The sequence below is a fragment of the Heloderma suspectum genome, chromosome W, assembly GCF_057233095.1.
Source record: "Heloderma suspectum isolate Gila_16-S chromosome W, 16-S_ref, whole genome shotgun sequence".
NCBI lineage: Eukaryota > Metazoa > Chordata > Lepidosauria > Squamata > Helodermatidae > Heloderma > Heloderma suspectum.
This window is the reverse complement of record NC_139475.1, coordinates 46308568-46333039: the sequence shown is the minus strand read 5'-3', so window position 1 is coordinate 46333039 and position 24472 is coordinate 46308568. Positions and strand designations below refer to the sequence as shown.

The window sequence follows — 24472 nt, the reverse complement described above, 5'->3', positions numbered from 1 at the left end:
TGCACTTCACTCTGGCTGGTGGACCTGGGGGTTGAACATATATGAACATATGGAACTGCCTTGAGACTGTTGGTCCATCTAACTCTGCATTGTATGTATACTGCTTGGCAGTGATGCTCCAGGGTTTCTGATGGGTCTTTCCCAGCCCTATGAGGCCTGGTGCCTTCTCCATTCAGAGCATGGGCTCTACCCCTGAGCTACTGCCCCGTCTCCTTTATTGGTAAAAAATAATGATGAAATAGATCCAACAAGCCTGTAGTCAGCTCACCCCTGGTACATGGTGATCTCCTTGGCTTCCAGTTGCCTTTAAAAGTCTGCTTTCGAACGTGTCAATCTCCTTTTTTGCCAATAAACGAAGTGCTTTCCCTCAAGAGCCAGTGTGGTGTAGTGGTGAGAATGTTGGACTGGGAGTTGGGAGATCTGGGTTCGAGTCCCCACTCAGCCATGGAAGCTCACTGGGTGACTTTGGGCCAGTCACAGACTCTCAGCCCAACCTAATTCACAGGGGCACTGTTGTGAGGATAGGAGGAGGAGGAGGAGGATTATGTACGCCGCCTTGGGCTCCTTAAGGAGGAAAAAAGGCAGGCTATAAATGTAATAAATAAATAATTTTAGTTTTCAATTATTTGTACTGCTTAGTTCGCAGTAAAGAGGAAGAAGTAACACAAAGACACTATTCCAAGGAGTTGATGTAAGACATGTTGGGTTAGATCCAGAGTTGATTCTTGGTGAATGGAAGCACTCCTTTTGTTGGCAGAATGAACCAGGATCCAGCAGAGCTTCTCCAGTAGAGAAGGGGCTGATTCGCTCTTCCCCCAGCAGTCCTTAGCGCCACCTCATGCTGTTCTGGAGTAACCATAGCAGATTTTCAGGACATAGAAGGCTGCAAGGGGGAGCAATGAAAATGCCCCCCCCCCCCATCATCCAGTTCATGGAGTTCTGCTTCGCACAGCTCTGGATCCAGCCCATTGTTTTCAGGAACAAGACAGACAAATAGATGTAAATGCCCTTGCAAGGTAAACTCTATTAACTGGAGGATGGAAGGAATTTCAAATGGTCTTTCGGTGTATAATGAGGTTAGAGCTGAAGCTTAGTGCAGGAGGTGGTGGGAGTTAATGGTGCCTGGATCCTCCACTGTTGTGCTTTGTTTGGTGATGCGTTGCCCCGGCCGTAGGCTCTGAACTCGTAATTTAGAGGTGCCGAGATAGTGATACATCAGACTCAAAGGTTTACTTACAAGGAGCACTTTATTGGGTAACTTACAGCACACAGGCGTACCCAATGGTTGGATCAGACAGCTTCTCTGAACCCTGAGCGACTGGGTACAATGGGTCTTATACTCTCCATGTCAGCAATGAGGCAGCACAACACTAGCAAGCGCCCCTAGCTTTCATTCCCCGCATAGGCCAGAAGTGTTTGGTTCTCAAGCACAGCCACCTGTAAACAAGCTTCACTTCTCAGGCATGGCCTGATAAGGCTTTCTACTTGTTAGTAAGGAATGCGCTGAGAAGGCTGTTAGCGGCCCTTTGACTCATCGTCACATGCTCAGAGGCTTACTAGCAAGGGAACTGCACCAATAATGAACTTAAGCAAGCATTATGGATCTCTAGGCCCCTCTAACACTACAAATGACTTGGCTATGCTCCTGGGGCCAATACAGGTGTGTGCTAAAAAGGAAACCTCTGTCTGCTGCTTGTGATTTCCCAACAGGCTCTCTTCCACCATATGGCGTGCGAGCAAAGTGTGCAGCCATCACATTGCTGATATATGGCATTGTTTGACTTATTAAAAGCCAGCACTTGGGTAACTTTAACTGAAGGGGAAGGATTTTTCATGCTTCAGTAGGCTTGAATATCCCCTGACTTGGGAGATGGCGGTGGAGTGTTGCTGCATGGTAGAACCTAGAAATTGTTGTCGCCCCTTGTTCTTTTCGGCTTTTTCTTTTATTTATAGAAACAGAAACCAGCTTTCAGCCCCCATAAAGAGGCACCCAAGGAAGTTCACAACAGTAAGATACAATTTTGATACAATAAATGAGAATAGTACAATAAAACACAAGGACAGTAAAAACAAAGTAAAAAAAAAGCCAGTAAAGTTAACATAAAGTTAAAACATTAAAACAGTGAAGTTAACATTAAAAGCCCAGCAAAATAAAAGTGTCTTCAGTGCCCACCTGAAAACCATTAACCAGGGGTGAGCACCTTGGGGAGGTCAGGAGGCCATTTTTGCACATGCACACACTCCATACTGTCTAAATATTTTTTTTAACAAAATTAAAATGTTTTTTAATGGCATCTGTAGTGGCTACAGATACAAAAGGGGTCAAAATTAGCTTGAGGTAGGGTTGTGTGTTGAACAGGAGAGTTGATGGCACCCAACCATGGAGCCCTGAGGAACCTCGTAGGCCAAGGGGCTGGCCAGTATAGCACATCCACCCATCTAGTCCCATACCAGCTGCAGCACAGTACCTTCCAGTCCTATACCAGCAAGACATTGCAGGCCTTGGTGGTTGCTACTAAAAGCTGCTGAGAGGTCCAGCAGAACCAACAGGGACACGCGGACCACGTCTAGCTCCCGGCAGAGGTCATCCATCATGGGGACTAAGTCTGTTTCAGCCCCCAACCTGGGCCTGAACTCAGATGGAAAAGGATTGAAATAATCAGTTTCATCCAAGAATGCCTGGGGCTATGTAGCCACCCCTTTCTCTGGCACCTTACTTTAAAAAGGTACATTAGAAAATGGCCGATCATTATCCAGGATGATGGAGTCAAGTGAGAGCTTTCAAAGCCAAGGTCTTGCCACTGCTCTAACACCACAGGAACACAGCCTTCCGCCACTCATGTGGCCAGTATAGACACTGATCTAACCAGTAAGTGTTCGGCCTCGATCCTCCAAACAACATGTCCACCTCCTCAGGCTAAGCAGAAGCCTATCCAATGAAACAGGACGAGGAGCTTCAGTCGTTGCTATAGATAACTGCTCCCAACGAGGAGTCTCAAGTCGAAATGAACGCGAGCAGCTTTTATCAGCAAAGGTCTTTGTAAACTGGTCACAGCAGGCTGCAAAGCACAAGTTTGTGCCCCTACGAGGGTTGCACTGGAGATCAGGGATATGTGTTCCCTCAAATTGGGGGGGGGGAATGTTGTTTTCTGCTTATATGTGGGGAATAGGCTGGAGAGCCACTCCCCAGGTTCAATGAGCTGTGATGGTCTCTGTCAGTTTCTGTGCTGGGGTGCATATCGCATAATGGGAGTGGTATGCATATGCATGCAGGGAAGGATGTGTCTCTGTGCCATCTAGTACAGAGAGATCGGGAATAAGAGGATAACGACCCCCTGTGGTGCTCTCCACATGTTTTGGACTACAACTCCCATAATCCCTGACCACTATCCATGCTGGCTGGGGGTGATGGAAGTCCAAACCTTTTGGAAGGCCCCAGGTTGCCCACTCCTTCTCTGTGGCATACTGCTTGTCCGGTGAACGTCTGCCACCTGGCTGTTATTATTCCATTGGTGTAGCAACCCTAATGAGTCACCGTTGTAGTGTTTCCATGCTCGTAGAGGAGCAGCAGTGTTCAAGTTACTGTTAGGTTGCCATGCTCCTGAGATTCTGGTGCCAGTGGGATCTGTCTAGAGAATCACAGAGGCATTCCTGAAGGAGTATACAAAACCCTCTGCAGTTCAAGCCTGTAGCCGGGAATTGGTCAGGCACACCTTTTGTGTAGGTACTTGAACACTACAGCAGTTGTGAAATCCTACCCCAGTGCTTAAAAAATAAGGCATATATGCAGCTGGCAAGTAGTGGATTGCTTGCTGGATGATTTCCCTGGAAGCAGTTCTGTTCCTGAGGATCAAACGGTTTTTCTGAAGCAATTTTGGGAAAACAAACTGTTTGCCAAAATGGCTTTCTAGAGCCTTTGTGGTCTAATGAATAGAGTGATAGCAAAAGATCGAAGATAAATTCTCAGCCCAGGTGCGATCTTTCTAGGTGATGCTGGCAAACTGCTACCTTTTTTCTTTTCTTTTTGGCCTCTGTAAATGGGAGCAAAGACCTACCTCAAACAGCCATTGGGAGGGATGAGATAAGAACTATAAAGAATTGACACACTAAAAAATTCTTACAATACCTTTTCAGTAGGTGGTATAGTGGGATAATGATCAATAATGAGTTTTGCTTGGGCTTTGAGAAATAGATTCTTGATATCCCATATTTTATGAGTGTTACTTGTGGCTTTAGAAGTGTTAGTCACCCCCACCCTGTATGTTTGTTTACTACTTCAACAGGCTTGAAAATTGGTTCGTAATATCAGTTCAAGTGGAAAAGAAATTCTTAGTTGGTAACAGCTTCAGGATCTACAAATCTTAAGGACTAACATAGTTATCCCTCCAACGGCATTTTAGGATGTAGCACATTACTCTAAACAGGCTGTGTCTGTCAGGTTTAAAGAGATCTTTGTTTTTACAGAGCAGATCTTAACTAATGTGTTCTTTGTCTTGCAGAAAGTTGTTTGTGGGTGGCCTAGACTGGAGCACCACACAAGGTAATCATCTCCTGAACTGATCATGAGCTTCTTACTTTAAAAAAAGCACACGTACAACCCAAATCACGACCCACCCATTTCGAATCCCTGCTACCACAAGGCTGGACTGCTGCTTTGCATTGTAACATGACTTTAAGCAGCCTTGGTTCCAAATCATTTGTGGTTTCCCTGGGGCCAGCACAGCCTGAAAGCCATTCCCAGCCCTGCTAATGATGAGTTGCAGGTACAGAAAGTGAAGGTCAGACGAGATAATTTTTGTGAACTGCCCAGAGAGCTTCGGCTATTGGGAAGTATAGGAATTAAACGGATGGATGGATGGATGGATGGACAGTGGATTAGAGCAGGAATTCTCAAGCCTTGCTATAATAAGCTTCCCTAAATTATAAAATGCTTCTTGTGTACATTGGCCCTATTGCTTTCACTATAAAGCCATTCTTCTTTGGACCTTACGAGTTTGTTCAGAACAGAGTTGCACTACTTCTGTAAGCATTGAATGGCTGGAAACCTATTTCAAGGTAATGAATACTTTTATACCTTTGTTTTGATTGCCCTAAAAAAGTGTCTCTCTCCAGTCCTGAGTATGTCCTTCTTGAAAGTTGCAAGCCATCTTGGGGTAGTGTATTACGGGGTTCATCTACTTCCGCCTCTGCCCATTTTCTGTCTCCAACAAATTGTTCTCAACAAAGCGTGTGTTTTTTTCTTTCACAGAAACGCTCCGCAGCTACTTTTCCCAGTATGGGGAAGTTGTCGACTGCGTGATAATGAAAGATAAGACAACAAATCAATCGCGAGGGTTTGGGTTTGTCAAGTTCAAAGATCCCAACTGTGTGGGCACAGTCCTCGCCAGCAGGCCCCATACATTAGATGGCCGAAATGTAAGTTTACCTCGGTCTGGGGGCAGAAAGGGGAGAATGTGGGTGCATGCCCAGTTGTTTCTTAAAATAACCAAGTTCAAGAAATGATTCAGGTGGCTAATGGAATAATTATACTTTTGCTTAGTGATCATTCCTTCCAGATGTGACTGTCCTTGAGGCTAAATGTTATAAGAACTCAGCTTTTAGGAAAGTGTTCAGCATTAATACGCAGGGTCCCCATTCCTTGATGTTCTGCTTACAAGATTGTAATGAGAACTATGTGGTGAAGGGTGAGGTCTCCCCATACCCCATGATGAGCCTCTTCCCAGTTTTGTAAAATGTATCTTTTTACTTTGACTTTCCCCCAGCCATGACCTGCCTTTGAATCAGTCTCTAATATGGCACTCTTTATTTGTATTGTATTTATTCTGTTTCTTTGTGAACTGCTCTGGGATTTGTGCAAATGAGAAGTGGTATAGAAATATTGCTAATACTACTAATAAAAAATAAAATAATTGCTACCACCGCCCAAGAATCCCTTGGTTAGCAGACACTCGGGTAACTTTAATGGCAGCTGTTTGTTATGCTGACCTTTTGTCTGAGAATCATGCTTGGTAACTGGCAGGTGGCTGACTGCTGTAATTACGAGATGAAACTGTGGCTGAAATGCTGCAGCCTTGCGAATAAGCCCACTGATTTTACTAGACCATGACAGTCCTTATTAGCCTGCCCACTGATGTGTGCCATTTAAGGCACATCAGCATCCTGAAAAAGAGAGCCAGTTCTCCCATTTAGAAAAGCACCTCTGCTTGGCCATCTCCAGTGCTTCCTACTTGAGAAGAGAGTGGCCTCTTATATGCTTAAAATAAGCAGCTTGGCCTTGAGATTGACAGATGGGTCCTTGCTCTACTTTGGAGTTCCCTCTGCAAGTTCTCTAGCTTTCTCTGAGCGAGGATTTCTCTGAGAGAATATCACTGCTCAGTTGCATGCAGATCTGTGTTTGTTGGAAGAGCGTCCTTCCAGCTGGTTCATCCAGTCTTCCTGTGAGTTTCTTAATACATGGCTTGAGCCATCCTGGAAAGGGGGTGGCGGGAACACCTAGTACTCATCAGCTTGCTTGCCAAATGCTGGTACAGGGCAAAGCCAATTCCAGCTTTTTAAACTGCAGCTTGCCGTGTCTCCAGTTTCACACTCGCCCTTGTTTGACAGATTGATCCAAAGCCCTGTACCCCTCGAGGAATGCAACCAGAGAGAACACGACCAAAGGAGGGATGGGTAAGGGAGTTGTGTCAACATTGCTTTGTGCTCTGCCCTCGCTGAGCTGTTGATGTTTTTGCTGCTCTGCCCTTGCTGAGTTGTTGATGTCCAAATTCCAGGGAGCTTTGTTAACCCGTTGGAAGCAGGCAGTGAATTTCAAGTGCCCTGGCAGAAAACGAATGGAGCTCTCAGGACTGATGCTGGCTTGCCAGATGTCACCGCTTGCGAGAAGTGGCCCCACTTCATAAGCCGTTGGGTTTCCAGCCAGTCGTGGCAGCTGTCTTTTGGTGCGCTCAGCTCCATGATCTGGTTCTAAGGGAGGGGTTGCATTGACCTTTTGACATCTGCACACCTACAGGCTACTGCCACACAAGAATCAGAAGGAGCTGGGGCAGAATCTCCCATTTGGAAGCCATACTGATGTGTTTAGATGCCCCTGCACAGTGAGCATTTACTGTTGGGGATAACATGCATTAATTTTTCACCCTGAAGAATTGGCCAGAACGAGGTAGAAAAATAGGCTTACAATTACAGTTAAGAGCTGTAAAAATGATAAAAACAACAAATACAACATCCAGTGTAAGATTTTAAAAAACCTAGCACGGACCAGGAGAAGTGTTAGTTATAAAGGCCTTGGGGAATAAAAAAAGTCTTCGCATCCTCCCTTTCCTTGTTTTAGTTGAGGCCTCGTGGGCTTCCCTTGGGGCAAAGTTCCAGAACCTCGTTGCCACCCCAGAGAAGTCTCCTCTAAACCCCCCTCACAAATGTTACCCATTCCTTTGTTTTGTGAAGTAAGCTGTTTCCTACGGGGACTGAGAGGTTCCTGTCAGAGAAGCTCCTCTATGTTAGGCTGGGCCCAGGCCATGCAGAGCTTTGGAGCCCATAGGGCAGCCTGGGGCTGTCCAGATGTGTTGGACTACAACTCCCAGCATCCCCCAGCCAGCATCGAGTGTTGCTGGGGATTTTAGTCCAACGCATCTGGAGGGTGCCAGATTGGGAAAGGCTGACTGATTGGGAAATTCGATTGAGCTTGGAGCTTTTCAGAGCTTCATATATAGTCGCCCTTCATGAGATTCACCATTTGCCTTCTACAAATGGTGAGATTCGTGAGATTCACCATTTGCCGTCCAGGCTGCCTCTGCACTCCTTTCTCTGCTCCATGCAGCTGCCGCCCACTCCCACTTCTGTGCCTGCTGTTCTAGTGCCCTCCATTGAATGGCCCCCTTTCCTCTTCTCCCCACTCTCCTGAACCTCTCTTCAACCTCCGTTTCTGTCAAGCTTTTCCTGGATCTTCCCTGTGACTCTGCCTTCCTTCGTATCAGTCTTCATAATCAAATCCTTTCCTCTCTCACCTCTGTCCTGTGCGCTGTACACGGTCACTGCTGATTGCACTTGAGTTGTCTTGAAGAATGCAGCAGTATGAAGAAAACGTTGTTTTGAAAAGCAAGCCTTTGCTTCAGCACAACTGTCTGTCCCGTTTGTTTTGGCAGAAAGGATCCAAGAGCGATAACAAATCGAATAAAATTTTTGTTGGTGGGATCCCTCACAACTGTGGCGAGACGGAGCTCAGGGAATACTTCAAGAAGTTCGGAGTGGTGAGTTATGGTGACGGCACACGTTGGTTTCTGGAAAGAGGCCTCCTTCCCTACCTTCTAACTTAAAAAAAAATCGTACTCCGATCTGTTTCACTTGTTTATTGTGACTGACAGATGTCCCCCCCGCCCCCCCCTTATGTTTAAAGCTGGATTTCTTGCTGTTAGCTGCAAAAGCCCTCGACTCTAATGTGTTCAGTTCTGTAGTTCTGAGGCCACGGTTTTGCCTCTTCTCAAATTGGAAGTGCTGTTACAAACTCAGCACTGTGGCTGTAGAAAGCTTCTTGACTTTGCAAAATGGAGGAAGCTTCGCCACCTTTTTGGCCTGAACGTGGCTTCATACACTATTACTGTTTTGCTGTAGAAGTAAGGTTTTGCTAGGGCTGGGTTAGTGGGTCATGTGGCTGAAATCTAGCAAGCAAGACCTGTCTGTGATCTGATGTAAGGAGGCCTGTTCTTGCCACCCCTCTCCTCCAAGTAGAACAACCAGTCAATGTGGCATCTGCCTAAAGCACCCAACAACCTTTTCTTTTTGTTTTCAGCTGGATCCTCCAGTAGGGGGTTCAGCAGCCCCCTATGTGTGCACAGGAAGCAAACAGATGGTTTGATGAAGTTTGCAGTTGTTGCCTTCATTATTCTAAAATGGATATTATTTATTTTATCTTTTCCTCACTTTTCAGCCAGGTTATAAACATCAACATCTAACACCAGGGTATAATGTAGTGGGGACATGTGGGGGCAAGCATTTGGCAGCCTGTTCTGACCCCTGGCTGCTGCTGACAATGTCCAGGTTCCAGGCTCCTTCCTCATGGGCAGGAAAGGGATGCTGGGTGGTAGCAAAAAACAAAACAAAACCCAGTCCACAGAAACATCTCTTTCATGGATTCTTTATCAGGGTACACTTTACTTTCCCTAAACATTCACGACTTTTTTTGGATTGGTATGGAATATTTTCCTACTGTATTCTCGAATGCATTTCATTTTTCCCTCCACCCTCTTCTTTCTCTCCTCCCTCCCCGAAGCAGGTAAGCAGTAAGCCACTCCTCCTTACATGGGGGCATCATGTAGCCTGCATTTCTCCTTTTATGCAAGGGAAGGGGGGAACCTCAGGCCTGGAGGCCAAATCTGGCCCTCCTGGGCTCCCTCCCCCTTTCCCAGCTTTTCTCACCTCACCCAGCCCCTCCCCTTTCTAAAGGTTGAAATGCCTCTCCTAAGGCTTAGTTACTGGCAGTAAGAGCTTAACGCTGCTATCTTTTGTATTGGGGGCTCCGCCCCTTTTGCCTTTGACTCTGCCCCTTTGCTTCCAGTCACACCCATGCCTGGAATGTGACCCCCAAAGAGCTTCTCTGAAATCTCATTTGGCACTCAGGCTGAAAGCGGTCCCCCCTGCTTTCATACGCAAGACCCTCGTGGTTGGTGTACAGCAACCATCCCCAGCCTGTGTCCCTCCACACTGCAACTTCCATCTCCCCAGTCATTGGCCATACTGGCTGGGGCTGATAGGAGTTGCAGTTGAAAACGTCAGCGTGGGGACCCTGGTTTGGGAAGGCAGGTGTACAAGATAGAATAATAGGATGACTCCTAGTCACCAAATAGCCTCACCTCTTACCTCTGTGCTCCAAATACCTAGTGCCTTCTTGTTTTTTTAAAAAAGTTTTAATCAGAGCCACAGGCTTTGAGAATTGAATTTCATTAATCCATTAAAGCTCGTTGAATCATAACCACCACAGCTCATGTGGGTTTAATTTAAAGATAGGGGTGTTAACAATACACACACACACAGTGTGAAGCACAGTTTCCGACAGCTCTTCCTTCAGAGGCTGAGGTTTCTGTGACTTTCCAGTTCTAAACTTTCAGTGGCTCCCTTAATAAGAGGCTTAGAGACTGGTTGCATACTTAAGGCTTGCCCAAACGGTCATAGTGGCATGTTACAGTAGTGCTGAATTTTGGGAACTGGTTTTAATGTAACCACAGACACCATAGCTAAGAACAGGCAGAGAATTGCTTGTTTCATCCAAGGTTATCTATGTTCCTGTACCCCACTTCCCTTATTCCCCACAAATGTTACCTTGATGGTTTGGGGCAACCACATAAAATGGTGTAAACATGAGTGTTTCCTTCTTACTTGACATAGTTTCCCTTACTTCCAAAAGAATCCATCTTTTCGCAGAGATTCGGGGTGTTCTCAGTCAGTGATAGAATGGAGCCAACAAAAAAGGGTTGAGCTCCTCTTGCTCAAGAAGGCAGGGCCAACCCAAAGTTCCAGTTATGCCCTGAGCGGAGGAAGCCCCATTCAGTCTTGGCTCTGCCTTCGAGAGGAGGGCAGGGTTAGCATCTGCTTCAGGAAATTGCATGGCAATTGGGCAGGGAGTAGGACCTGTGTGAGGGGAGGGGGGATGGGCAGGAGGGTGAGGAGCTCTGTCGGGCACCAAAGCTTCCATCTTTTCAACCATGGAAGCTTGCCAGCTGTCCTCTTGGCTTCTGAGACTTCACCTAGAGACCATGCATCTGTTTGCGTGACCTTTCTCCATCAGGACTAGCAGCTTGCTTTATAAAAATAAAAATCCTAGAGCCATTTGGGATGTCTGTGGCAGTGTGGGCCATATGCACCTTGAAAGTGAATGTACACAGATATCCTAGAAACACTCCTGCTCCTAAACTTTTGCTGAATAGCAATGCAGGTGAATTTGGCAGATGGGGCGGGGGGAGGTGAAGTGGCGGTGTTAAGCAAATGAACAGTACAGGCCTGTCAGCATAGTGTTCAATGAGTGGCTTGTCTGGTGTATGCAGCTGCAGGTTGAGACATGAGCATCGGCAGCGTACGTGGCTGGAAGGGCCATTTCCAGCTTTCCAAGCTTCTGTCTGGAACCCAACTTACCTTGGTTACCACAAGCCGAGCTACTCAGCGGGGAGGTTGTGTTTGTGTACATCTTCCTGGGAACTTCCTGGTGGCTGTGGAGTTGGGCGCCTCTGTCAGTTGCACGTAATGCATGTGGGAATCCCCACAATTTGCAAAATAAAGGGGCTAGCGCGGGGGGGCTTTTCTTTCAACCAGCTGACTTAAAATTGCTCCCTTCCCTGTCCTTAGTTTTATCACTGAATTGTTTGGGAAATGAACAGCGTTCATTTCCCAAAATGAAATTTCATTCTGAAATGAATTCAGTTTGGGAAATGAACAGCATCAGTCTGAGATGTGCCGTTAAAAGGTGCGGGTATGACTGGCTTTTCAATAACAAATGTGTAAAACACGAACATGTTCAGCAACTAGTGACTGCTTTTGCCCACGTGAAACAGAAACCCAACACTCCTGTTGGGAGGGGAGCACTTGACAAGATGTAATTGGGATGGGTCTCAAAAGGGAATTAGCCCATGTTAGTAGGATTCCCATTAGCCCTTGGTAACTTGAACCCTACCGAACGAGTTCTCTTTTCCAATTAGTTCAAAAAGCTCACCCTGGGAGAACCCACGCATATCTCTTTTCATTACGCAGTTCCCCAGAACACTCCCTAGGGTGAAATTGGTGGCGTTCAGGGCAAATTCTCCCTAAAGCCCTTGAGTGGTGCCAATCAATGTGTGTCTTCCTTCTTTCCTTGGTCATGCCTTGCTCCTGCAGCACAGCCCCAGCTGCTTCGTGCAAAGGGTAGCATTTGTGGGGCTGGGTGGAGAGGCCTCTGAGCGTCAAAGGTCGTCCTGCCACAGCAAGGACAGGTGGAGACTAAGCAAGGCGTTGGCAAGCGTGGAAGGTCTGTAGAACGGAGGACAAAGCCCCCATAAGCCTTTGCTGCAGCACCTTGCAGCTGGTGGTCATTTCTTAGGGTAGGTCTTTTTCTCATACTTCCCTGGATAACATCTCCAAGCAATAGTTGCTGACTTCCCCCCCTCCACCCTTTCTAACCTAAGAGGTCACCAACAAATTGACATATACTGATGCATCAATGAGGCCTGAGAAAAGATTCCCCCCTCCCAACTTTCACTACCTTATTTACAGACTGAGAGAGGGAGGAGCTGTTTTGCAGGACAGGACTGACTGTTGTGAGCAAAAGGGAGCATGAAACCTACCGGTGCTCCTCCTGGTTTGGTTTCTCCAGAATGACACAGTCATGTTGTAGCTTTGTTCCAAGGGACATCCTGCTCCCCCCATCACCTCCTGGATGAAAGCCCCCTTTCTCATATATGAATCCCCTCCCAAAGAATTCAAATGAGAACTTCTCCCCCACTAATAAGGCAGGCTGAAGTTTCTCCTTTGCTTAGAGTATTGCAGATTGAGAGGAGACTTCAAGGCCGTCTAATCTACTTCAGCCCCCTTTCCCTCTCCCCCCATCCACCTGTGCAAACTCAACCGAGTGCCTTCTGCCACCTGCGGTTGGTGGCCCACCTACCCCTATCTGAACCGGGATAACCTGGCTTCAGTTGCCTATGCCCTGGTAACCTCCAAGTTAAATTACTGCATTGCATTCTACATGGGTCTGCCTTTGAAGACGGTTTGGAAGCTGCAGCTTGTCCAAAATGGGGCAGCCAGACTAATAACAGGGACCAGAAAGTCTGAACATATAGGACTGATTCTGGCCTGTTTGCACTGGCTGCCTATATGCTTCCAAGCCCAATTCAAAGTGCTGGCTGTGACCTATAAAGCCCTACGTAGCTTGGGACCACAGTACCTGGCATGACGCCTCTCCCAGCATGAACCGAACCGTTCACGATGCTCTGCAACTAAAGCCCTCCTCCGGGAGCCTCCTTCAAGGGGGAGGCTCAGTGAGCGGCATCAAGGGAGAGGGCCTTCTCAGTGGTGGCCCCCCGCTTTTGGAATAATCGCCCTGGCGAGGCCTGCCTGGTGCCAACATTGTCATCTTTTTGGTGCGAGGTTTAAACTCCCCCTCATGGATCACTGCCTTGTTGTGGCGAAGGGGCTTGCGTAACTCAGTGAAGCCATAAGCTATGCTGTGCCGGGCCACCCAAGACGGACAGGTCATGGCGGAGAGTTCTGACAAAATGTGGTCCACTGGAGAAGGAAATGGCAACCCACTCCAGGATTCCTGCCAAGAAAACCCCATGGAACGTATCACAAGGCTAAAAGAGATGACGCTGGAAGATGAGCCCCTCAGGTCGGAAGGTGTCCAATATACTACTGGGGAAGAGCAGAGGGAATTTCCAAGTAGCTCCAGAAAGAGTGAAGCGGCTGGGCCAAAGCCGAAAGGACGCTCAGCTGTGGATGTGTCTGGTGGTGAAAAGAAAATCCGATGCTGTAAAGAACAATATTGTTTAGGAACCTGGAATGTCAGATCAATGAATCAAGGTAAGCTGGAGGTGGTCAAGCATGAGATGGCAAGACTGAACATCGACATCTTGGGAATCAGCGAACGAAAATGGACAGGCATGGGCGAATTTAATTCAGGTGACCATCATATCTACTACTGTGGGCAAGAATCCCTTAGAAGAAATGGAGTAGCACTCATAGTCAACAAAAGGGTGGGAAAAGCAGTACTGGGGTACAATCTCAAAAACGATAGAATGATCTCAGTACAAATCCAAGGCAAACCATTCAACATCACAGTAATTCAAGTCTATGCCCCAACCACTGATGCCGAAGAAGCTGAGGTTGATCGGTTCTACGAAGACCTACAACACCTTCTAGAACTAACACCAAAAGAAGATGTCCTCTTCATCATAGGGCATTGGAATGCTAAAGTAGGAAGTCAAGAAATCACCGGGATAACAGGCAGGCATGGCCTTGGTGTACAAAATGAAGCAGGACAAAAGCTAATAGAGTTTTGCCAAGAGAACATGCTGATCATAGCAAACACTCTTTTCCAACAGCACAAGAGGCGACTCTACACATGGGCATCACCAGACGGTCAATATCGAAATCAGATTGATTATGTCCTTTGCAGCCAAAGATGGAGAAGCTCTATACAGTCAGTCAAAACAAGACCTGGAGCTGACTGTGGCTCAGATCATGAGCTTCTTGTTGCAAAATTTTGGCTTAAATTGAAGAACGTAGGGAAAACCACTATAAACCATTCAGGTATGACCTAAATCCTATCCCTTGTGAATATACAGGGGAGGTGAGGAATAGATTCAAGGGATTAGACCTGATAGAGTGCCTGAGGAACTATGGACGGAGGTCCGTAACATTGTTCAGGAGGCAGCAACTCAATCCCTCCCAAAGAAAAAGAAATGCAAGAAAGCCAAGTGGCTGTCTGATGAGGCTTTACAAGTAGCTGAAGAAAGAAGGGAAGCGAAAAGCAAGGGAGAAGGGGGAAGATATATCCAACTGAATGCAGATTTCCAGAGAATAGCAAGGAGAGACAAGAAGGCCTTCTTAAATGAACAATGCAAAGAAATAGAGGAAAACAACAGAATGGGAAAGACTAGAGATCTCTTCAAGAAAATCGGAGATCTCAAGGGAACGTTTTGTGCAAAGACGGGCATGATAAAGGACAAAGAAGGCAGGGACCTAACAGAAGCAGATGAGATTAAGAAGAGGTGGAAAGAATACACAGAAGAACTATCCAGGAAAGATCTGAATGTTCCTGATAGCCATGATAGTGCAGTCACTGAACTTGAGCCGGACATCCTAGAGAGTGAAGTCAAGTGGGCCTTAGGAAGCGTTACTAACAACAAAGCTAGCAGAGATGACAGTATTCCAGCTGAGCTATTTAAGATCCTAAAAGATGATGCTGTTAAAGTGCTGCACTCAATATGCCAACAAATTTGGAACTCTCAACAGCGGCCACAAGACTGGAAAAGGCCAGTTTACATTCCCATTCCAAAGAAGGGCAGTGCCAAAGAGTGCTCAAACTACTGCACAATTGCGCTCATTTCACATGCCAGCAAGGTGATGCTCAATTGGTTCAAAATTGGGAAAGGAGTACAACAAGGCTGCATTTTGTCCCCTGCTTACTTAACTTATATTCTGAAGTACATCATGAGAAACGCCGGGTTGGATGGATCCATCCGGGTTGGATGGATGAAGTACAAGCTGGGTTTCGAAGAGGCAGAGAAACTAGAGATCAAATCGCCAACATTCGCTGGATCATGGAGAAAGCAAGAGAATTCCAGAAAAATGTCTATTTCTGCTTCATTTACTACGCTAAGGCCTTTGATTGTGTGGATGACAACAAACTGTGGCAAATTCTTAAAGTGATGGGAGTACCAGACCACCTTACCTGTCTCCTGAGAAACCTGTACGAGGGTCAAGAAGCAACAAAGAACCAGACATGGAACAACCGATTGGTTCCAAATTGGGAAAGGAGTACGACAAGGCTGCATGTTGTCACCCTGCTTATTTAACTTATATGCAGAGTACATCATGAGAACCGCCGGGTTGGATGAATCACAGGTCGGAATTCAGATTGCCGGGAGAATTATCAACAAGCTCAGATAACGCAGACGATACCACCCTAATGGCAGAAAGCGAAGAGGATCTAAACAGCCTCTTGTTGAGGGTGAAAGAGGAGAGTGCCAAAGCTGGTTTGAAACTGGTTTGAAAAAAACTAAGATCATGGCATGTGGCCCCCTCACTTCCTGGCATATAGAAGGGGAAGAAATGGAAGCAGTGACAGATTTCATTTTCTTGGGCTCCAAGATCACTGCAGATGGTGACTGTAGCCATGAAATTAAAAGACGCTTGCTCCTTGGGAGGAAAGCTATGGCACACCTAGACAGCATAGTAAGAAGCAGAGACATCACCTTGCCGACAAAGGTCCGTCTAATCAAAGCTATGGTTTTCCCAGGAGCAACGTATGGCTGTGAGAGCTGGACTATAAGGAAGACTGAGCGCCGAAGAATCGATGCTTTCGAACTGTGGTGCTGGAGAAGACTCTTATGACTCCCCTGGACTGCAAGGAGGTCAGATCAGTCAATCCTAAAGGAAATCAACCCTGAGTGCTCATTGGAAGGACAGATACTGAAGCTGAAGCTCAAATATTTTGGCCACCTAATGCGAAGAGAAAAGTCACTGGAAAAGACCCTGATGCTGGGAAAGACTGAAGGCCAAAGGAGAAGGGGGCGGCAGAGGATGAGATGGCTAGATAGCATCACCGATGTGATGAATATGAACTTGAGCACACTCCAGGAGAGAGCACAGGACAGGAAGGCCTGGCGTGCTATTATGGTCCATGGGTCACGAAGAGTCGGACACGACTGAAAAACAACAAGGAGTCTCTTGATTGTCTCCAGCTGATTGTTTTTGTTTTAGATAGATGTTGTTGGTTTGTGCATTCTATGTTATTAAATGAACAGTTTTATAGTTTATATAATGTATTTCAATGGTTTTTAATTTTTGTGAACTTCCCAGACAGCTTCAGCTATGGGGCGGTATAGAAATCAAATGAACCAGTCCTTGGTGTATCTCATTTCTCAAGATGATTGCCGTGGGCCAACTTAAGCCAGTGCTGTTTGGGAAGAAACAAGCCCGCCTCCCCGCTCCCGTTACAGTTCAGTCTGTCCATTGGAATTTGGGTCCTGTGGTGAAACATTTGAGTATTGCCGTGCAGCATCTAGCATAGCAATAGTGCAACCTGTAGAGGTAAGGGGGCAATTGAGACTGCTCAAAATAAGTGTCGTCTTTAAATCACATCTAGACTCTTTGACCTCAGGGGTTTAGTGACACATTCAGAGACAATTGAAATTGATTCAGAGGCTGTAGATTTTTTTGGGGAGGGGTGAACTCTGAATCGGTAGCCTGTTGTCTTCGCAAACCAAGAATCCCAAGGTGTCTCATCAGTGCCCTGTTGCCCACGATTTGGGGACAACGTTAAGGTTTCCTCTCTGCGGCTCATCCACCTGTGATAATCCTGCCATTGTGTATAGCATTAGTCATCTCAGGGTGGGAAAGAGTTTGCTCCATCCTCCTGATCTTTTTAGGGGCTCTCTTCCCTCATCACACTTCAGCTTCTGAACGTGTAAGCAAATCAGAGGTGAGCAAGGGGTAGTTTTCAAAGGACCGCTGTTTATGCAATCAGGCCCTGTCACCTTGGGGAGTTTTACCTGTTTGAAACAGTTATTAAGAAAACATACCCAGTGTTCTTTGTTTGTTCCTCTAGCTAAGTCATCAATCCTCACTCCCCAGAGCCACCTGATTTTCTCCCCTTTCCAAAGACGTTTTCTGCTTCTTCAGCACTGATACTTGCATTCTCAGCCCTCTGTGGTTGTTGGTTGTTTTAATTATTCTGTCTTATATGTTTACACCTGTATTGGCTCCAGGAGCGTAACCAAGTCACCTGTAGTGTTAGAGGGGCCTAGAGATCCATAATGCTTGCTTAAGTTCATTATTGGTGCAATTCCCTTGCTAGCAAGCCTCTGGGCATGTGCAGATGAGTCAGAAGGCTGATAGCGCAGCCTAGCACATTCCATACTAATGAGTGAATTAAGAGGTGCCTGGGAAGTGACATTTGTTTACCTTAAATCTGCGGGTGGCTGGGCTGAGAAATAAGCCCTGTTAGTCTATAGTGGGAATGAACACTAGGGGGTGCTTGGTGCTGTCATGCTGCCTCATTGCTAACATGTATGGTATAAAATCCATTGTACCCCATGGCTCTGGGTTTAGAGAAGCTGTCTGATCCAACCATTGGGTACACCTGTGTGCTGTAAGTTACCCAATAAAGGTTTACCTTTACCAGTAAACCTGGATCTGATTTATCAGTGTCTTGGCACCTCTAACCTAAGAGGTTGACGCCCATGGCGGGGGCAACACATTTAGTGCAGCAAGCAGGGTGCCAGGAATAGTGCTATGTTCAGATTCCCAGAGAAGGAGGATCGGGGGGTCAGCGTGTTAAACTGACTCCCAGGCTGTCCACAGTTGGAGCTGTGGGGTCCAGCTTCAAAGCAGTTGGTGGTGCTGTGTGGCCCGATTGCATGGCCAGAGGTCGAGGAGGTTTCCGTGTGTCTGGAAACTGCATTGGAATCTCTACAGCTGGGAAAGTGGTCAGCTAAAGAGAAGCAGCGTGCAGGACCTCTAGCATGGTTATTGCTGACAGCTTTAGGAGCTGTTGGGCAGGAGGAGTTAGAATGGAGAGTGGAAACGGCAGAACAGCCCAAGGATGAGCTGAGAAAAGAACAAGATAAGAGGCTGTTAATTAGAGAAATGTTGCAGGACAGCTTGGCCTCTAATGAGATGTGGGAGCGTGAGGCCGAAGAAGTAGCCATTAGCCTGGTATGCTGAGGTCGGAGGAATTGCCCAAAGAGTGCCAGGGTGTGCAACATCATCACCTTGCGTGATTGGGATGAAATCCCTAAGAAGTGGAAACTGAAAATGAAGACCCAGAAGATGAAGACATGGAACAGAGTAAAGGTGAAGAATCTTTGCCCCCAGGGCACGGACTAGACCCCTCTTAGAGTGGAAAGCGTGCCAGAAGACGGTCCCAAGGCAGAATGAAGCAGAGAGGCCACGTTGAAGATCTCTGTCAAGGTAACAGTGTTTAGCTTTGAGCCGTTCTAGAATTGCATAGTGCTTATAGCTACTGACCATCAGATTTCTGAAGGGTGTAACCATTCAGCTTTTGCCATGAGATTCCCTGCAATGAAGAAATCTCACTGATTTGAGTGTCCAGTGTTGGACTGCCTGAGCATGTGCGCTGAAGAGATCGAGAAAGTGCTACTATCATGCTCCTGGAAGCTGCAATAAACTGTTTAAGGTGGGAGACCCAACCTGGCTGAGAAGAAAATAAGATATTGGAGTAGCTGTCTTCAAAAACAGTGAGATCTGTGTAGCTGGCTAGCTGACGCTGTAAGTGCTGTTACATTTGCAAACTAAGACTGTTTTCCTTTCTGAGACCCCAGCAGAAAAAACTGACCTGAGTCATTTGTTGCCCCTGACAAAGTAAGAATCCAGTTGCCGTTTACCTCATGTCCTGTTTCGAACCTGAGATTTACAAATACAAACTGTAAAGCTTTACCTTCAAGTCCTGCAAATCACCCCGCCGCCTCCCAAAGAAGATTGATGGCTGCGTAAAGAATGGAAGTATAAGGCGCCCCCCCATCACCCCCCAGTGTCCTGAGTTTCGGCACTTGGTTTCAGTGTGCCAAGTTAAGGAAGAAAAAGGAGGGGGGTGTCATGTTGTGATTCCTGGCTAGCCTGTGTATTGATTGATAGCCCCCAAAGTTTCCCCCCCATGCAAGCTTGTTTCCTTAGTCCTCATTTGAGACTTTTGTTGTTCTGTGTTAAGAGCTGTGCAGTTTACAACTGCCGCGTAACTAAGAAGTTACTTTTGAGAAAGGGAGGGGATCATAGAGCTCTCCTTTTCTCCTTGCCAGAAAAAAAAAGATTCGTTTTTAATGTGTTTGAAATAACTTAGATTTAGATCTCCAAGTAGACCCATGGAAAGCTCAGAAACACTAGCAATGTATTTACAAGCTCCCTAGTTTAGACAGTCGCTTCCCCTCTACAATCTCCGAGCAACCAAGCTGAGAAAGTGTGAGGGGAGGAGAGTAAATTTTTAGAATGAAAGAGTGTTATGAGAGCCAAGAGAATGTCAGGCCCAGCTTCAGTAATGCCGTGAAGCCTTGCAAGTTATAGCCAAGATGTAATTAGAAGTAGCATAGAAGAGTTTAGGCCTATTCAGTTTTTAGAATGTCAGTCTGTGTGAGTTTATCTCTGTCAGTGTTCTCAGTGCGGAACCACGGGGAGTCACCCAACTCCCTGCCTGCCACTGGTTTAGCCTTGGCGGGCAGGGAGGCTAGAAGATGTCTATGAGAACCTGGCAGAGGCAGAGTGAGATTTAAAGAAAAGCTGCCCAGGTTGAAGCGTCGCTGCTAGAAAGCTGAGGAGTGCTGCTCTGTTTGGACAGAAGCCTTGCTGAAAGGCTAAAAGCCCTTGTGGGTCGAGGGATCTGGAAGGGGTATACAGTCACACCTTCCCTTTGAACTGATGCAGAGGCAGGGAGCCTTTGCTGGAAACATCTCGTCTTCATTGCCCAGAGCCTCCTCTGTTTGGATCCATCATTGTCTGGGCTTTTGAGAGGCACTCTGCACATGGACTGGAACTTTGGATTGTTAAAGACTTGCCATGGAAAGTAATGTGAGGCTTTTCATGGACTTGAACTTCCATTGTTGTAGATTGTGTGTCTGTGTTTGTAGGCAGCTCAGTGTATGGCAGGCTGAGTTTGATCTGTGACGTTTGGACTTCCCTCTGCCAGAACTCGCGCAGCGTGGAGTTGCCGATGCGAAAGCGGTGGCCTCAAACTCTTTGCATGTGCGAGCATGCCCTTCCCTTGATCTTGACAGGCCCTGACCATGCAGCCTGGAGGAGCAGTACGATTGCTGGATCTGCTCCATCATGCCTCACCATGCAGGGGGTTTCCCACTTATGGTGTTCGATTTCAATGAAAGGTTGTTGTGTGCATTTTATGATTTCTTAAATACTACGTGATACCTGCAAATGTCTTTAAGGTCAGATACAACTCCAGTGATACTGAGTGTGGTTCCCGGGACAGAGCCTTCAGAGTTAACCCGCAGAAGGCAAACAAATCCATGGGAGAGAGAAAAAAGGATCGAGACAGACAACAGAAAAGAGGGGAAAGGCAAAGAAGGAGTGCCAGACCATACATGCATGCCCCAGTGAAGGGTGGCTGTGGTTGCCGCCAGGATAGCTTGGAAAATGCTCCCTGGGAGTGCTGTGAGGCCCCTATGGGTTTGTGAAAGAGAAATGGCAACGAGACATTTTCAGTTCGGCTGATTATGCCTAGAGCTTATTACCTGTGGGTGGAGTAGCCACAATAATGTAAGAGTTCTTTAAAATGAGACGATGTGACTAGAAGGCAAAAAAGAGCTTATCCCAAATGTGCGTAATTGGGACTGGTGTAAGGCAGAAAGGTTTAAGTGAGTTTCTGTTGAGATGAAAGCGAACAGCCTAACTTGCAGAGAAGACAAGTGAAGGGTTAAGGCCAGTGCATGGCACAGAGAGTTTTATGTAGAAAGTTTGACAGGCAGGTCAGAAAGAGTGAGAAAGAGAGATTTCTCTTCCCAAACAAGGGGAAGAAGTAATAGCCCACCTTTGAGCTGTTAAATATCAACAAAGTATGATAAGTCACAGTGTCAAGGCTTTGTATGTGCAAAGTAAGAAGATACATCACCTAGAAGGGGAGTCCCTTTTCGACCCGATTTCAGACTGGTTTCAAGGGATTGGGGGTGGGGGGGTGGAAGCGAGTGGTTGCAATAATTCTGACTGTTATTAGCAGCTTTATAGCTTTGTGTGCTTGCTCATATGGCTGCCGCATTTTAAAGTATGCGTTTAAGTAGATATCAATCCCCTGGTGATCAAACAGCAGGGCAGACTGCTATCGTCCTTTGATCATCTAGGGGTGGAATGTATTGGCCCCAGGAGCATAACCAAGTCACCTATAGTGTTAGAGGGGCCTAGAGATCCATAATTTTATTATTTATTTATTTTTATTTCATTTACAATATTTATATACCACTCCTCATCAGAAGATTTCTGAGACTACCTTCCCGGAGCTTAATCATCGTAAAAAGCTGTTTTGAAACTCCTGTCTAATAGGGGAAAACAGGGCTGACATGTTCCATTGTAATATATGGATTAAGAAATATCAACAATATTTGAGAATATCTGAGGACCTGCAAGATTTGTTTGAAGAGAAACATGGCTACAGCGAGGAGAAAGAAAGGAACTGCCATCACCGCCCACTCCCCCCGTACCTCCTTTGGCAAAGGCTCCGAGAACCGAATATACAGGGGAGTTACTTACTCTGATAAAAGCTTTAACTTACCAATTTGTGGAGCAAGCTTTGGATTCAATTCAAAATTCCATCACCGCCCTGCAAGGGGCTGTGGATTTAATTAACACTTCTTGGCAAAAAATGGAGGCAAAGGTTAACGAGCTGCAAGATAGGCTGACAACGAATGAAACTATGACACAAGCTTTTTTCAAGAATTTCTGTCAATTTCCCAACTGGAGGCCTTCACACGCAGATCCAGTGTACATATTATTGGTATTAAAAATTTGCCTACTGATGTAGACAAGCTTTTGCATGAGATACTCCCTGCACCACCTGATTATTTACTTGATGTTGAGCAGGCATCTCGTGTGCCAAATGCTAAAGGGACTGGCTATACGATTATAGTCCAATTTGCAGGAATCCCCACAAAGGTTTATATCCTGCGTTTGGCAAGAGAGGGTGGAAGCCTTTCCTGGAAGCAAGATAAAGTTAATGTTATTTCCAGATTACACCAAAGAGGTGGCTGATAAAAGAAGACAATTTATCAAGGCGAAAAATCTGGCAAAACAAATGAACTTACAGTATCACTTAAAATATCCTGCTACATTTTGCATTGTTTCTGAAGGTCAGATGAAGAAGTTCCTAAATCATGAAATGGCGGAGGCATGGCTGAATGTAAAAATGCATGAGACTTCTGTTCCAGCCCCATGAACTGGAGTCTTTAAACAAGTTTTGTTAACTGTCTATGTTTAGTCTGCATGATTCAGGCTAGGCCAGAGATAACTGATTATATGTACATTCATTTGCTTTCTTTCATTTTTATTTTTCTTTAAGTTCTCATTCTCTAAAATGGATATGATATGCTGTATTTACATATATTGTTTGAGGGTGTATTGTGCATGCTCATTTATATATCTAGTATAAAATATATTACTGACTGTTGTAAGGTTGCTTCCAAGGTTCATTATTATATAACATTATAATTTCATCTTTTCTTCTTCTATTATTATTATTATTGTCATCATCATCATCACTATAAGACTACTTAGTAAGATTTTTGGTTTGTTTATTATTGCATTTATATCCCACCTTTATTCCTCTTGCAAGGAACCCAAGGCGGCTTACATTATCCTCCTCCTCCTCTCTGTTGTATCCTCACAACAACAACCCTGTGAGGTGGGTTGGGCTGAGAGTCTGTGACTGGCCCAAAGTCACCCAGTGAGCTTCCATGGCCAAGTGGGGGCTAGAACCCGGATCTCCTGGCTCCCAGTCCGTCACTCTCACCACTACACTACACTTATTACTGTTCTAACTTAAGGGCAATTATATGGTTACTGGGAATGAATTGTAGGCCTGCTTCCTTGCTATAAGACTGATGATATGATATTGAAATGGAAGGTTGATTATTACATTGTAATATTGCTAATGTTATAGGTATAGTTTTTAAAGTAGAATGGGATCTGAAGCCTGTGTGTATTGGAATTTAAATTTAACCCTTTAAAAAAGAAAAATCCTTTTTTTTTTCTTTTTCTTTTCCTTCTCCTTTTCGTTATTGTTGTGTCCTCCTAAGAATATTGTATTGTTGGGAAATTGTAGTTATTGATCAGGCTGTTGGTATTGTTCATTTCATTTATAAAGACAAAAATAAATTAAAAGTATTTTTTTAAAAAAGATGATTTCGGAGCAGTGAACAACATGATGAAAGAATAAAACAACCGTTAAAAGTGTTAAAACATTTTTTAAAAAAGACAAACCCCAACAAAGTGGAGTTTAACAAACCACGGCTGGTCATGCGAGGAAGGCCTCTTGAAATAACGTCTTCAGGAGCCACCAGAAGGAACACAATGTTGGCGCCTGCCTGGCTTCTACAGGTAGGGAATTCCACAGAAAGGGGGCCACCACACTTGAAGGCTCTTTTCCTGGTGGACTCCAGGAACCACCAGGAACATGCCCTCTGATGACCCTCAGTGACCAGACAGGTTGGTAAGGAAGGAGGCGCGCTCTCAGGTATCCTGATCCCAAGTCGTTCAGGGCTTTGTACACTAGTACTATTACCTTAAACCTGGCCCGGTAGCGAATAGGCAGCCAGTGCAGTTCCCTCAGCAAAGGAGTTACACACTGAAAAGGGGCAGCTCCCGACAACAGCCGAGCTGCTGTATTCTGCACTGGCTCCAGCTTCTGGACCAGCCTTAAAGGCAGCCCCACATACAGTGCATTGCAGTAATCCAGTCTTGAGGTTACTAATGCCTGTACCACTGTGGTCAAGCAATCCCTGTGCAGGAGAGGCTGTAGCTGGCAAACCAGCCGAAGCTGTTAAAAGGCACTCCGAGTCGCCATGACCACTTGGGCCTCCAGCAACAATGATGGATCTAGGAGTACCCCCAGACTACGGACCTGATCTTTCAAGAGGGCGTGCAACCCCATCCAGAACAGGCAATGACCCTATCTCCCAGACCCGGGAACCACTCACCCACAGGGCTTCCGTCTTGCCAGGATTCAGCTTCAGTTTATTGGCCCTCATCCAGCCCATTACTGAGTCTAGGCACTGATTCAGGA

The 24472-nt window shown here is 46.0% G+C and overlaps 1 protein-coding gene across 5 annotated transcripts in view; it reads left to right on the top strand.

The window, feature by feature from the left end:
- LOC146333982 (DAZ-associated protein 1-like) overlaps nucleotides 1-24472 on the top strand; it is a 67671-nt gene that overhangs the window by 16028 nt on the left and 27171 nt on the right. For all 5 annotated transcript variants that reach the window (XM_084825149.1, XM_084825148.1, XM_084825145.1 and 2 more), the window contains exons 2-5: nucleotides 4500-4540; nucleotides 5249-5415; nucleotides 6604-6669; nucleotides 8142-8246. In XM_084825149.1, coding sequence (XP_084681275.1) covers nucleotides 4500-4540; nucleotides 5249-5415; nucleotides 6604-6669; nucleotides 8142-8246 — 379 coding nt within the window. The remainder of the gene's footprint in view (nucleotides 1-4499; nucleotides 4541-5248; nucleotides 5416-6603; nucleotides 6670-8141; nucleotides 8247-24472) is intronic.